General features: G+C 39.0%; 1 protein-coding gene across 1 annotated transcript; it reads right to left on the reverse strand.

The window, feature by feature from the left end:
• Window positions 1-226: 226 nt before the first annotated feature.
• Window positions 227-10,475, reverse strand: LOC132993171 (glycosyltransferase family 92 protein F13G3.3-like). The gene is made up of 5 exons (XM_061062857.1): window positions 10,237-10,475; window positions 3,405-4,032; window positions 2,319-2,649; window positions 2,041-2,216; window positions 227-1,313 (listed from the first exon to the last, which is right to left on the reverse strand). Exons 2-5 carry the CDS (start codon window positions 4,004-4,006, stop codon window positions 1,082-1,084), a joined length of 1,341 nt encoding a protein of 446 aa, XP_060918840.1. The 5' UTR covers window positions 4,007-4,032; window positions 10,237-10,475; the 3' UTR covers window positions 227-1,081.
• Between the last annotated feature and the right edge of the window lie 5,049 nt (window positions 10,476-15,524).

Genomic DNA, 15,524 nt, shown 5'->3' on the forward strand with positions numbered 1-15,524 from the left:
TTTATTATATTTAGCTGAACTTAATACAAAGACTGAAAAACCAAGGCTTTCCAGAGGTAACACATGTGTATTGAATCCCTTCTTCAGCACGCTGATTCAAATATCTTAGCTTGATTATTGTATACTTACCGTAACTTAAAAGTAAAAATGACCCGTAGCTTAGCACAACAAATGTAAACAGACATCTAATCTCATACTTTATCCCTCCTTTATATATTTTTTTGAAGTGTGCCATTTCATTATGTATTTTATGTACAAGCTGCTCAAAACCACTTGCCCCTAAAAGGATTAATAAAGTTCTTTGAATCAAATTGATAGCATCAGTCATTTTATCGAACTAATCTATCTAATAGCAGCGTTTCATCCATTATGTTAAACAATGTCTTCCTGCTCATCTTGAGGCTGTGTCAAAGAGGCCCTTCTTTACCTCTACAGATCTCTCTCTCAAGCTGCTACTGTGTCCACCTCCAGTGTACTATATTTGTCTCACAGTGTGTTGACCTGCACGTCTCCAGGGTCCGTGAAAACTAGAACACATCGTTGTTGACAAAACAGAACCTTGTCTCTTCCCCTCCGTTGGTTTTCTTCTACAACATCTCATATTGCAGCACATATTCATGGAATGCCATGCATGAGTGTGGGCACATTTACAGCAGATATTTGCATACACCATGGTGACACTGCCAAGAGAACCCTGCATCCACACATACATTACACGCATTAATACATGTAAGAGGAGGATAACAAGGATCTGGAGGATGACATTCTTTTACCTTGTCTGTCTAGCCAAAGAAAACAATAGATTCCCAACCAGAGGCGGAACTACCAATCACAGTGAGAGTTGCAGCAATTGAAGCAGTCAAGCAACTGGTTCAGATCTTTGATTCTACCCAACCTAAAAATCTTGGTATGTTTCTAAAAAGTTCCACCACCAGAAACATGACAAAACAGGCAAAAATATTGGAGTTGCTTTTGTAAAAAATGGAAAGAGATTAGAACACAGAAAGGTTTCAAGACTAAACTGAGTTTCATTAGAACAGATGATCAGTTGACGTTTCTAGACCTTGAAGTACATAACCTGTTAAAGGGCAGGTTCTGATCTCAGCAGCCCTGCTCTCTCCAGTGCTTTGTCAACATTGGGAATCAGTTTTTCGTTAAAGTCCCACAGGCGTGTATCTTTATTGAGCTCCTCGGTATTAGATTTTCCCCTCAGAGAAACACGGATGTGAATGATCCGACAAACGTCTGGGGGAACTTTGTATGTGGTTCCAAAAGCCTTGAGCGGTGCATGCACAGAAACCTGCTCCACCAACCTGTTAATCACAGAGACACAAAAGAACAGTGTATCAGTGAACCTCGGCTTGGCTTGGAGGCATATGTTTTGGATTTCAGTTTGAAGTCCGGCTGTACTCTGAATTGAGCTTCTGTTTGACTTAGAGCAGGCTGTCCTTCCAATGTTATTATCCAATTCTGAATAACTTCATGTCTATTAGGACTCTGGTTGGCTGTAAAGAATATCCCCCATCAATCTTTACAACATTTAACCCATTTAGATTGGATGCAACGTTTGCCTGTCCACCTTTAAGATCAGATCTGATGCTGGCGTGCACATACCTTTAAGACTTGATGTAACGTCGCCACGTAACATTGTTTTTGTTGTTTTTCATTGATAATTCTAAAAAAATGTATTGCACTTTAGTGCACAGGCAATTATTTAGGTTTAAGCTTTCACATATTTCTAATTTGATGTCTCTTTCTGCTCCAAAAGCTGAAAAATTAAGAATTTAGTCCACATTGAAATTCTTTGCCATTTTTCTGGAGTTTTGGGAGGTTGTTGTCAAAAAATGCTTAGGTTTGAGAGGGTGTTTTTTTTTTTTTTAGGTGAGATTAGGAAGGATTAGGATTAGGAAAAACTTTTTACAATGACTGAAAAAGTTTTTTTTTTCAAAAAGACTTGTCAAAATACACAATTCATAGTACCAAAACACTGGCTCTTCTGACTAAGTGAGCAACTTTTCAGTCCAAAAATCCTCATCCTACCTTGGCTGAACTATTAACTTGTGCGGGTGATATTTTGTTCTGTCGGGGTCCTCCCTGTAGATGTGCTCCAGAATATTGACCCCTGGCACTTTGTCCCACTTAGGTAGATGAAACCTCTTGCTTGGCTCGAAAACAGTCTTGGGGAAGATATGGTTCTCAATGAGGAACACACCTGTCTATAGAATGTGACACAACATGGAAGACGGGGGGGAAAAATACAAATATTAATAAATGTCAAATATGATTGTTTTGATTCTGTTCTAGCAAAAGTGGCCTACCTTTGGATGCTGCTGTTGGAGTGTGTTCATCAGAGACATCAGGTTGTTGTGTTGGTATGGCATTATAATCTCATCAATATCGTTCAACAGGACGTAACGCGACCGGTCCATGGATCTGTAAACACACTCGTTAAGTGTAGCCAGTTGACCAAAGTAATGCATGTCCCCCCTGCTCACAGAGTAGAGCCAGCCCCAAGATGGACTCAGAAACAAGTCGATTGGCCAAGGAACTATCTCCAGGAAGCCTGTCCTGCTGTAGCTCTGCAACAGGAGGTCCAGTTCTGGGCCACAGCTGGTGTTGTAGATCACCACCCTGTCAACACCTAGCAACCTGCAGATAGGAAAATCAAAGGTTCAATCATTTGTTCAACCAATTAGAAGAAATAACACAGTTAGTCATATCGTGCTAGTGATTTCCAGCTTTTTTGAAATCTCTTGTAGCTTACATATTGGCATTTCAAAGCAGGATATTCACACCCCTGTCTGCAATGTTTTTATGCATGGATGCAGAATGGTTGGGGTTTGTTGTTCCACCCATGATCTATCTTCAGATGTAACAGGCGTAACAGGGGGAAATCAGTGAAAATCGGTAACAATTTGTAACAAGCTAGTTAAAACTGATTTTTGTACAAATTTGACTCACCATGTCATTAATTAACGACTCTGGCGACTAGTGGCACCCTAACCCTAACCCATGACATAAATTAGGGTAGTGTTAATGGAAGTTAATTGGCCAAAACCGTTGACATCAGGATAAGGCAAAAGAAGGAGACAGTAGAACAATGTTGGACAGCAGCTAAAGAAGTTCCGAGATGAAGCATTATAAGAGGTAAAACTGACGACTTTGATGTCATAATGACAAAGGCTGTACTGAAGGGTAAATCACTACGTTCAAAAGTATTGGAATGGATAAGTGTTTGTTTGAACTTGAACTTTTCAAAGTATGACAACAGCAGCGGAGGGATAATCAGATATTATGTGATGCAATTCAGTGCACTTTCTACAGAACCTTTTAAATCGTGAAATATTTAGAGAAAATGCCTCAAGGTTGATTTGGAGCTGTGTAATGTGTGGTGTGATGCTGACCTGTACATCTCCAGCGATTGTGCAAACTGAAGCACGTTGTTGATTCCTCCAAACAAATTAGAGAGACAGACTGTGAAGTTAAACTGCAACTTTTTCTCCTCATTCCCTTTGGTCTTCTGGTTTCTTATAGGAAGCCAAAGCTGGTCCAATGCCTTCACTCTTTCTGGCTTAGTCTGAAGAGTAACATGTGTAGCGTTGCAGTTTTGAGGAATCTGACACATGATATCCGCAGTGACAAAGAGAAAACCAAAGTTTTCTCTATGTTGTAAAATGTTTGTTGGAGTTGTATTTGATAACTGGCCTGCACAGCAGAAAAGACAGTAAAGAGGTTTGGTGGAGTTCGTTTTAAATATGCTAATAATGCGTAAATCAAATCCTTTCACTCTCTGGTCCATGAAGGCTGACACCAGGAAGTGGTCAGTGTTGTTCAGGGGGGTGATGGTGTCCTCGGTAGTCCTCCCAGGGCATACTTTCGGAGGCTCCTGCAGCCTTGGGAGGGAAATGTACTCCACAGGGGATGTGCCAATGACATAGAGAATGAAAAGGATGGTAGAAACGAACAGGAAGAACAGTTTCCCTCTGAGTTCTCTTGCTTTGTTCATCTGGCCAAAGAGGGTAGATTCCCAACCTGAGGCAGAAATACAAACAACAGTTAGAGACATGATACATTTCACTAGATTTAGATGGTCTGTTTTGTTTCTGCACACAGAGGTGTCATGCCATTTTAAAATGGGGGGACTGGATCCCCCTCAGATTTTTTAAAAATCTGACAGGATTTTTCCCATATTAGTATTTAAAGAAACATCTCATTTTTATATAATATGTAGAAATGATCAATTATATTTCATGTATGGAACAGATCTGATCGAAAAGCTATGAATGATGCTATGATTTAACTGAGGTTCTAGACCGATCGAGAAATAATAACAATTCTGCCTTTGATTAGAAATGTTAAAATGGAGAAAAAAATTGAAAAATAGAAGAAAAGAATGCAGAAAATGGCACATTCTTCCAATGGTTTTCAAAGAAGACCCCTTTGCCCCACTCCAACTTTAGCCTGAGCACCCACTACCAACTATTGTTTGAAAAATCGCGACCAAGATTTCGGATAATTTTTAGCCAATCAAATTTGTTTAATGAAAAATTGTGCAGTTTGTGGCTTCCATCAGATTTTTTTTGTACCTGAGATGGTAAAACCATCTGACGGAAGCTAGAAACAAAACAAACACGTTTAAAACCCACTGCTGACACTTCCGCGACCCACTTTTGGGTCCCAACCCTCCAGTTGTAAACCACTGGTTTAAAGCATTATGACACACAGGGTTTTGCTGTTGGTTTGTATATCAGCATAAAGACAATCACAGCCGTGCTGATATCCAAATTAACAGCACTCCCTCTTGTTCTTCTATATCGTCCAGCTCTTTTTACATACACAAAGGACTAATATTATTAGAAGTACCTCTCAGTCTCATCAAGTTATCGATGGGATTTTTTTGAAGATATTTTGTTGGGAAATGTATTTGATTATAAAGATGTATCTATTAACTTCAAGTTATTACTTACTGCAACAAGTAAAAGCTGTTAGTCCAGCCGTTGTGCCTTTGAATATGAGACTGCTGGTGAACATCTAAGACCTTAGACATAGAAAGTCTGAGTCCAAGATCACAATCCATTAAAAGGTAATACTGTTTAGATTTACAGAGGCTCAGTCAGTTCAAACCCAAGTTTTTGGGGATGTCCATGTTTTAAATTGGATTTTATATGATTTGAAGGTCGTTTGGACAGAAAGGAAAACACACAAAGTACTTTCTAGATGGGATTCCAGCCTCATTTTGAGGTGGCTTGAAACGAGCTGACATTCGTTTTTAACAGCTGTCTCTCAGCAAGGTAGCTCAGACTGCTTGAACTGGATTTCAATGTGACTTTGCATATTTAGTTGCCACAGCAACACATGCAAAAGGCTTTCCAATATCTGGACAAACACATCCAGTCAAACCACTTGTAAATAACAGTGTGGATGGTTTATTTTTGGTTCTTTATTGAGAAACAAATATAATGTGTCTGCAGTCCAAACACATGCTAATGTGCCTTGCTGAATAAATAATGAAAGGGTAGAAAGTGCATTATGGCAGAATTAGTACTGATTTTCAAGTTGGAGGGAAACTACAGCATGCAGGTATTTGATAACAGGCTGATAAATCGGCATCAGGCCAGCACTCTAACAGGTGAGACAGGTGTAACACGAGAGTAAGGGACATGTTATTAAATAAATATTAAATGTAAATATTTGGAAAGCCAAGACAGTGTAGACAGTGAATTAATTACACTGCCTCCAGAGACAGTGTCAAGTTGCTAATTAATTTACTTTCTAACAGATCAAACCGGTTTGACTAGACAGACAGTCCATTACTGTTTTACAGTACAAACATTGATTGCTGTTCCAGCCAGCCCGCCTTTATTTTAAAGATGTTATCCTGATCTTCAGATGTTGGAACCTTCCCTAAATGTGTTAGTTAGGGGTCTTTGGCCGGCGCCCGGATATCACGGGCCAGATAAGGCTTGGCAAAGACATTTACACTCACATTTACCTGTGATTTCCAGCTTCCAATTTTACATTACTGCTAAGACTTCAAAGTAAACTAAGAGGGTAAACCCCCATATAACTGCTTCAAGGCATTTTGCTTTGAGATAATAGTGCAACTCACTGATACACATGTGCTGCGGACCGACCGCAATTAAATCAAATCAGAAATGACCAAATATGTCACCAGAAGTGTTTTACACAGAACATGTAAACAGAGGAACTGCTGCAAAATGCTGCAGACACACAGAAGCTAGATGAGGACCCCTTCAGCTTGAAAACATGAAAGTAGTGACCACAAATTAAATGAACACAGCCCCAAAGTTAATGAATTTCCATATTTGTAAAAAAAAAAAAAAAAAAAAAAAAAAAAAAACAATCTCAAAGTCAAACTTCTTAATAAAAAAAATCCCTAGATAAAAGCAGTTATATTTGCAAGTCACAGTAAATTTAACCCTGATGTTAAGGTGTTCTGTTACTTGTAGCATGTATGATTGAAAGAACAGAAAATTCTGGTTATTGAGCAAATGGATCCAAAACCCTTTTTCATAAAGGTAGTTGCCCATATTGAACCTTTGAACAGCTTTGTTTGTCTCTCACGTGCATCACGTATTGTTTTTTACTAAATCCTAACAACTCTGCATGATACTGTAGGACTGGAATGCCATGATCCCATACGACCATCTAAAGTCTGCTGCTAAAGTTTTACTTTTTGAGTTATGTTGGAAATAAACTTTGTGGGCGTGTATGAATTCTTAATTCCAAAAATGATCAACTTTTAATCGCTACATTCTTTTATTATTATTATTATCATCAAAGAAACCAGATATTTTCTTAAGCTGAGTATTATCCTTTGTGCCTTCTAATCTTGGTGCTCTCTTTACTTACAGTTATGACAACTCATCACTTTATCTAAGACGACAAACGCCACACTGCCTAATTATGTGTTATGATTACGTGTTAGAGAACTGCAAACGAATAACAGGTACCTGTTCTATCACCGCGACTTAAAAAACAATTAAACCTTTTTTTGCACAGACTCTTTGAAGGCAGCTGATGATTAGTAATAGATCAATCAGTCTGCTCTTATTTGGAGTGAGCATTTGTAACAGAACGACAGCAATTAATCAGTGTAAAATAAACGAGGCCTTTCAGAGTCGTGATGCTTTTAGCAAGATTTCTTTTTTTTGCTCATCACTTCAAGTATCAGTGTAAGAGCGAATAGTAGTGCAATAATAGCTTTAACACATTTTAAATGGAATAAATAATACAGTGATAAAATGTTGATTTCCTCTAAGAAAATGTAAAGATACTTCTCTCTGGGAATTGTAGTACAATTTACTGGCTGTTGTTTCTGTGCCTTGCCCTCTAATGCGATGTGTCCTTTGATACCACACAATGACAAGTCATATGTTTTTTTTTTGTATCCCCATTTCACTTGTCTGACTGGTCCCACTAGGAACAGATACGGGCTACGTTATAAGGAATACATTTTTTTGATTTGATTTGATTTGTTTATTCCGAACATGTAACAGAAGACAAAGGTGAACATAAAAACAAACAGACTGAAAATAAATAATAATTCCAAAAGCCCTATTCGCACGGGACTAGTATTACCTGGGGACCTCTAGTAGCCTAATTTGTAATAAATGCGGAGGTCGTCTGTGATCTTAATCCCGTGCGAATCTGCCATGTCCGTAATTTGTGAAGTAAAAATTCCACCGCAAATTACCTACCATATTTCGCCAAACACAGAGGTTATGTGATAATATTAGTCCCGTGCGAATCGGCATCTCTGTGATTTGGGGTAGTTTTTTTGTTGTTGTTTTTTTAAAGGTTTGATGTGTTCTCCGCAGCTTTTTTCTGCCTTTTCCCGGACCAGAATTATGGAGGCTGCATTGGCAATTATAAATTAAAGTTTTGACAGCATTTTGGGTGCAAATTCAGGAGGCTCATCTACCTACACAGCAATGGAGACTCATTCGCAGAAAGAGCAAGCCCAAATCCACCAGAAGAGCGAAATCGCTAAAGATGATAAGATGCATTACATGCATGGAACATTTTTTCTATCTTTTACGCATAGATTACGCAGAGCCTTGTGTTATACGAGTAGCGTATGTCTGTCTGAATGGCTCAGTGCGAGTGAGGAGAGAGAGAGAGAACGAGGGGAGTGTGTGTTCGGCAGGTGTGTGCGAGATGCACGTTACTGATGTCGGGGACCCGAGTAGAATCAGCGCAGAGAAACTAGTCAGCATGTGATACCGTTTGAGCTCTGTGTGCGTAATACACGGCCCGACACCTCAAGTAACAAGCCGGACTCTCCGTGTCTGCTTACATCTTGATGCACCCCAGTTAAAGTGAGGGCTACAACTTCGGCCCTGAAGCAGACCAATCAGTCTCCGCTGTGCGCTCCGACCACGGTCTGAACGCCGAAGCAGGAAAGGTTAACACTTTGACATCATATCCGGTGGATAATGTCAGTAAATTCGAGTGAAAACACAGACTACTCTTATACCGTGCGAATGCGCCGCACGAAACACAGACGTGGTGGGGTAATTTCTAAATCACATGAGGTCCCCAGGTAATACTAGTCCCGTGCGAATAGGGTTTTTACAATGGAAAGTATAATTTAGAAAAAAATAATTAAGCATTTGGACACTAAGCTATTTTAAATCACATGTCCAGTTCAATAACCTGCACGGATTGGGGAGAGGAAGAGACCGAAAAAATAGACAGAGGGTGCGCACAAAAATAAAATCAAGTAATTACAGGATGAAGCACTTTGTTCAGCTTTTCTCAGGTTAGACAAGTGTAGGCTGTATTGCTGCTGTCTGGAGTTTTAAAAACCTAGTCGTCTATCTGCTTCATTTCTGATTCCCTCGCTGTTTTTCGTAACAATAAAAGTGTAAAAAAAAAAAAAGAAAAGATCAGAGCATTTCTCAAATCAGTTTAAACTTCCTCATTCCTGATGACAATCTCTCATGACAGACTAACAGATATTGCAACATTACACACAAATCATAAAGATAACAACAATAAAAGGTAAAACAACAGAAAATACACCGCAATCATACATGAAAAGCTTGTTTAAAGAGGTGAGTTTTGATAGCTCTTAAATGATAACAAGGTGGCTGAGAGGGTTGTGATAATGAAAAGGAGACGGGGATGGTGCTGCTAGAAGATCAGCGGGTCAAATTAGTGTCAACAAATAGCCTACTGTCCAGTTTGGCGTGCTTTTAGGACCCTTTGGACATTGGCTATACGACGGATTACATGTGTTTACACTTTTTGCTGGATTGTATTGAAGTTGACAGATGCTGTTTCATCATTATTTGTGATTGTCATAGATGAAGGCCTTTTGTTTGTGGCTGCATAGACCGCCGTGTTTGCTTGGTTATCGTATGACCGGCAGGCCTTTACTTGCACACCAATTATTTGTGGTTACATAGCGTATTTGGCTGTGTGGCTGTATGGGCGTCCAACTGTCAGTTGCCTTTTATATTTGGATACCCGCCCGGCTAATTAAGTTTACCTTGGGGCCTACGTATTTCAAAGAAAATAATTGGTCAAATATGCGCACAGACACTGCCTTGTATACGTAGGCCTACCGGCAAGGTTATTTTTTACACACAAAACAAGGGCTATTCTGTCTAACAGAAAATAGACCAACACATCTAATGAATGTGTTTATACAATACATAGAAAAATATAGATGTCTTTATACATGCTAATACATGAAGAGAATTCAGACATAATCCATACGATACAGGATATCTAAGTGCTTTTTTAAAAAAGCTTTTCAAGGTGCATGTTGAGAAATAAGACCACTCATTAAGATATAAAATCAGTGGTGTGTCTGTCATACAGAGGGAATCCCCACACATGTACATAAATACATCAAAAGAAGACAAAGTTCAGGAGAAATATTAACCAAACAATTTGCATTTACTTGCGGAAAACGCATGGGCATGCTGACCGCTGAAATGTTTTGCAAAACACTGCTGAATGAAGAAGAATTAGCAGAAACAGCTGAAGGATTAGTAGATGTAGAAAAAGTAGAAGATGTAGAAGAAGAGGAAAAAGTAAAATAAGAGTAGTAGTAGAAGGAGAAAAAGTAGTACAATCAGAAGAACAAGAATAAGAAGAAGTATTAGTAGAAGATAAAGAAAGTAGTAGAAGAAGAGGAAAAAGTAAAAGAAGAGCAGTAGTAGAAGAAGAAGAAAAAGTAGGAAAATCAGAACAAGAACTCACTCAGAGCTGAAGTGTGGTTAGTCCTCTCCTCCTGCTATCAGTTGAAGTTAGGCAAAGCAGGCGGGTATGGTTATGAGTCTGTCCTTCAGGTTTCTGCCAGGTGACAAATATCCTCCACCATCATCTGATTCCCTCCTCTCTACCTTTAAATCTACTCTCAGGTCCAACAAACTCTATGTCTATTCCAAATACACCTGCGACTCCGACTCTCTGTTGAGCGGGGCGATACCAAAGCAGTGATGTGTGTATTTTGCGTGCTTCCGCACAGCTGCTGCCTATCAGAGCAAATACTGCCAGCCGCGCCTCGCTGTGACGTGGTGAGGGAGTCAGGCGCCCCTAAATTTGAAGTGCTCACGTATTCTGATCTTTATGGTAAATGCTCCAGACTACAGAGAGAGCGATTTTGCCCCGTTATTAATCTCCTTTTCCAGGCAAAAGTGATGAATGCCGAAAAGTACGAGTAAAAGTACTTAATAGTACCCGTGCATGTAGTCTTAGAAGTACTTAGTCCAACCATATCAGAATCATGGTGTACTTATGGAAGAAAATGTTTTTACAAGACATCAAAGTCAGAAAAAAAAGGATCATTATAGTGATTTATAAGGGACTTTGACAGTGGATTTCTCAAAAAGTACTCAGTAAAAGTACTTCATAGTACCTGTGCATGTAGTCTAAGAAGTACTTAGTCCAACCATATCAGAATCATTGTGTACTTAAGAATATATATATATAATTATTGTTTTCTCCAAGAAAACTGTTTTTTTTTTTTTTTTTTAAATTGTGAACACCTTATTTTGAAAAACGGAAGTTACCGCAGACTCGCAGAATTATTCTCACACTAATTTCCCCGACCTCCGAAACTATTCCCTGTACAGTATTCTGTTTACTCCCGTCCTCATACACGTGTATCTCATAGTCAGTCTTATGGTACGACCTAGGCATTTAGCACTTCACGTCATCGCTCTCTCTGTCTGTTACTCCTGCTCGCTCTGCAGTCCGGAGCATTTACCATAAAGATCAGAATACGTGAGCACTTCAAATTTAGGGGCGGCTCACTTCACCATGTAAAAGCGAGGAGCGGCATGCTTGACCTCAGTGAGCAAATGACCCCATTAATCACTTGTTTATACTGAATGTCAGACAAAGGTATGCACCATTAACAACATTATGAGCTCATTAGAATTATTTCCGGTTGGATTAGGGGGTTTACGTCTCACCTGCACCTTCACGAGACACATGACGACTTAAGTAGTTTACATACATAAACCTTTGAAAAAGTAGCATTTATTTGTTGGGGGGGATTAAAAACCAGATGATAGCTGATGATGTCATCTGAGGCTGATGGGATGAAGAAGGTGATGAAACAGTGTATAGGCTTGCTGGTGATGGGGGAAGTGGAGGTTTGCACGTGACAATGGAATGCATGAATTTGAGTAAGAGAAAGTCATCTTGAAATAAAGAGTGGAGCAGTGCTATTGGATAGATGTTATCAGGTGATATGAACAGCTGATGCTTGCTTAGTGTGAAAATGGACCTTTAAAACCCGTGTGCAGAATATAAAGTCTTCCTGACTGAACTTCCCCTAGAGCTACATGTATCTGGTTAAATTATTTGTTTTTATGGATTCATTCATTCCCAATGGGTGAGAAAGAAATATGTTGATCTTTTCAATCCCATATGGAGCAGTGAGACAGTTTTCAATAGTTTTGTGTCCTAAAAGGGTCACCAAATGGTTGCTTAAACCAAGCAGAAAATAGATCTCAGCAGAGAAAATAAAAACATTGACAAAGTCTCCATTTTTTAATAATAATAATTTATACTTTATTGATCCCGTGAGGGGAAATTCGTTTTTACACTCTGTCTCGTTAACATGCTACACAAACATAGGCGGAAATACACACACATGCACAAACAGGATCCTATGAACATGCACTGATGGGGGGGTCTCGGAGTGAGGGGGCTGCCCACAGTGGGCGCTCAGGGGCACCTCGGCGGTGCTCGGGAGGTGGCTTGGCGCCTCTCCAGCTACCAGACCAATTTCCGGGCTTGGTCCGTGCTGGGACTTGAGCCAGCGACCCTCCGATTCCCAACCCAAGTCCCTACAGACTGAGCTACTGCTGCCCACAATTTATCAAGTAAAACACTATGCCTTTGCCAGGATTAAGAAACATGAACAATGAAAAGCTATCAGCAAACTACACAGCATTTTCTGAACAACCACAACAAAGCAAAATAAGTGATTTTTTCCCCCTACTCTAATGCCTCCTTGATGCCCTTTTGTTTTGTTGGATATATTATAAGAAAATACAGTATTTGCTTAGGCTAGAATGTATCTACCAACAACTTTTTGAGGATCATTTGTGAAGTGTTGATCTTTCCATCTTTGTTAAGACATGTTTGTAAAAGTTTGTTTGAGTCCAGATGAGTTACACAGAATCACATCTGGTTCCTTAAACGTTCGTCACAGTGAATAAAGGATTATGGCTACTTTGGTCTTGTATGTACTTAAAAGTGAAGTAGTGAAAGAAACATAATGTTCTTCACTCAGGTAAATCATCACAACAACTTCAAAGCTTTAGGTGGGATGATTTGGATTTCAATCTTGTAGGGAGTCAAACTTTTTTGAGAGTAAAACTTGTTTTTCACCAGCAGATGTCCCAGCAGAGCAAATATTATCCGGCAGTCTCTGCTGCTGCTATTGTACTCCTGTCATGTGTGCTGATGATGGATTTATGATGTAGATTATATAACAGAGAATAAGGTAGGGTAATGCTTGACATAACATTTGTAATAAATTGGCACTATACAAATAAAGATTGATTGATTGCAGGTCAGACTTTATCACATGTATTGTGAGCTTTAAGCCAAGTCTATGATGAGGTCTGAAGCAGCAACATGTCATACCTATACAACCAATCTGATAGATCCTGTAATAAAGAACGAGTAACAATTGTATGTCTTTCTGTGAGATTTGTAAGACATTTTCAAAAGGACTTGCCTATATGTCGAACTGTCGTCTCCACAATACGGAGAAAAGAAAGTCTTACTTCTTTGTCACATTAACTCAGTTCCAAACACCTCAGAACAAGAAGTCCTAGTGACAAACATGTGCTAATATGTTCCCACTATCAAGTGGCCCTGACAGACAGGAAAAGAGTGTTACATTTCCCCCCATTACTGTCATCTTCTAAGGCAGGCTTTAAAATCTGCAACACATTATTCTAAAAAGCGCATGGTCACAATAGTTGGACAGGAATGCTTTCTTGTTTGCTTATAACTTTGCCATTGATCAGCACAGAAGACCGAGCAAGCTAATATTTGGAGTGAATCTCTTTCAAACAAAATTTCATTAGGAGGTTCAATGTCACATAAATAGCGAAATTAAGTTCTAGTAAGGCTTGTTGAGAAGTCAGGGTTCAATATAAGTAAAAAAAAATTACATAAAGGCCTGAGAGGCAGCACAGATTTGTGTTTCATCTCCCCTGAGCCCAAGACTCGAAAAACGCAAAGGTTTGCGGTCTCCATGGTGACACAGCACACTCAACAATGCCTCCACACAAAGAGGAATGAATAAACTCAGAAAAAGCCGAGCTGTGCTTTTGTAGCATAGCCATGCTAAAAGCACCTTCTAATATTATATTCAACTCTGAAATATACTTATTAAACTCTCGCTAAGGGTTACATAGAAAGATAGAAATCAAAATACTACCTGAACGCTAAAGAGAAGGCAAGAGCAGAGAGACAGCTAAACTAAGGTTAGCGCACAAATGCTAACAGGCATTGATAAGATCTCGTCAGAGTATTTGATGAGATGATTGACGCTATCCTCAACAATGTACGAGTAAACTAAGAAGAATACAGCAAGAGTCATTTAGCTGAACTTAATACAAAGACTGAAAAACCAAAGCTTTCCAGAGGTAACACATGTGTATTGAATCCCTTCTTCAGCACGCTGATTCAAATATCTTAGCTTGATTATTGTATACTTACTGTTACTTAAAAGTAAAAATGACCCGTAGCTTAGCACAACAAATGTAAACAGACATCTAATCTCATACTTTATCCCTCCTTTATATATTTTTTTGAAGTGTGTTTCACTTTTATGTACAAGCTGCTCAAAACCAATTGCCCCTAAAAGGATTAATAAAGTTGTTTGAATCAAATTGATAGCATCAGTCATTTTATCTAACTAATCTATCTAATAGCAGCGTTTCATCCATTATGTTAAACAATGTCTTCCTGCTCATCTTGAGGCTGTGTCAAAGAGGCCCTTCTTTACCTCTACAGATCTCTCTCTCAAGCTGCTACTGTGTCCACCTCCAGTGTACTATATTTGTCTCACAGTGTGTTGACCTGCACGTCTCCAGGGTCCGTGAAAACTAGAACACATCGTTGTTGACAAAACAGAACCTTGTCTCTTCCCCTCCGTTGGTTTTCTTCTACAACATCTCATATTGCAGCACATATTCATGGAATGCCATGCATGAGTGCGGGCACATTTACAGCAGATATTTGCATACACCATGGTGACACTGCCAAGAGAACCCTGCATCCACACATACATTACACACATTAATACATGTAAGAGGAGGATAACAAGGATCTGGAGGATGACATTCTTTTACCTTGCCTGTCTAGCCAAAGAAAACAATAGATTCCCAACCAGAGGCGGAACTACCAATCACAGTGAGAGATTATACGTCAAAGGAACAAAGCAAACATGATCTATAATTACAGCAATGAGTCCTTAGGAGGTGTGAATGCTATCACATTTCACTTGACATAATCATTTAAACCTGCACGTCTCATTAAATACAGGAGTTAAAACAAAGTCCTGTCATGTGAAAAAAAAGCCTTCTTAACCTTCTTAACTATTTTTTTTCTTTCTCTTCTCTATTTTTAAACAGCTTGTGTGTGATGTTTCGCCAACATTTGTCTCCTTGATGCCCGAGTTAATTTGCAGAAATGTTCTGCTTCCGCACTAAGTGTATTTTCACTTCCAATTATACTCCAATTTAGTTTTTTTTTATAATGTACATCTGAAAAATCTAAAACAGTCCACAACTGCATGCCTTAAATAAATCTGTTCCCTTAAGAGGTACATCAAGCCGCACTTTTTTAAAAAGTGTTGCAAATATTTTCTGACTTAATTTACATAAGAATAGGACAAAAATAGTAGAGACTTTCAATGTAATGTAGTCTAATAGCGACTATTCTAATAGGGCTTTTGTTATTGAATGTCATTAAAAAAAGCCTGTTAGGTCTGAGGAAATATGTGAGTTGTGTGT

This window comes from Labrus mixtus, chromosome 18 (genome assembly GCF_963584025.1).
Source record: "Labrus mixtus chromosome 18, fLabMix1.1, whole genome shotgun sequence".
In the NCBI taxonomy this organism is placed as follows: Eukaryota; Metazoa; Chordata; class Actinopteri; order Labriformes; family Labridae; genus Labrus; species Labrus mixtus.

Bases quoted from the DNA above. Each gene is read 5' to 3' on its own strand.
- LOC132993171 (XM_061062857.1), bottom strand. From the start codon at position 4,006: ATGAACAAAGCAAGAGAACTCAGAGGGAAACTGTTCTTCCTGTTCGTT. The intron at 2,650-3,404 runs GTCAGCATCACA...TCCTATCTGCAG, and splicing joins CAATCGCTGGAGATGTACAG to GTTGCTAGGTGTTGACAGGG. The intron at 2,217-2,318 runs GTAGGCCACTTT...CACATTCTATAG, and splicing joins TCCAACAGCAGCATCCAAAG to ACAGGTGTGTTCCTCATTGA.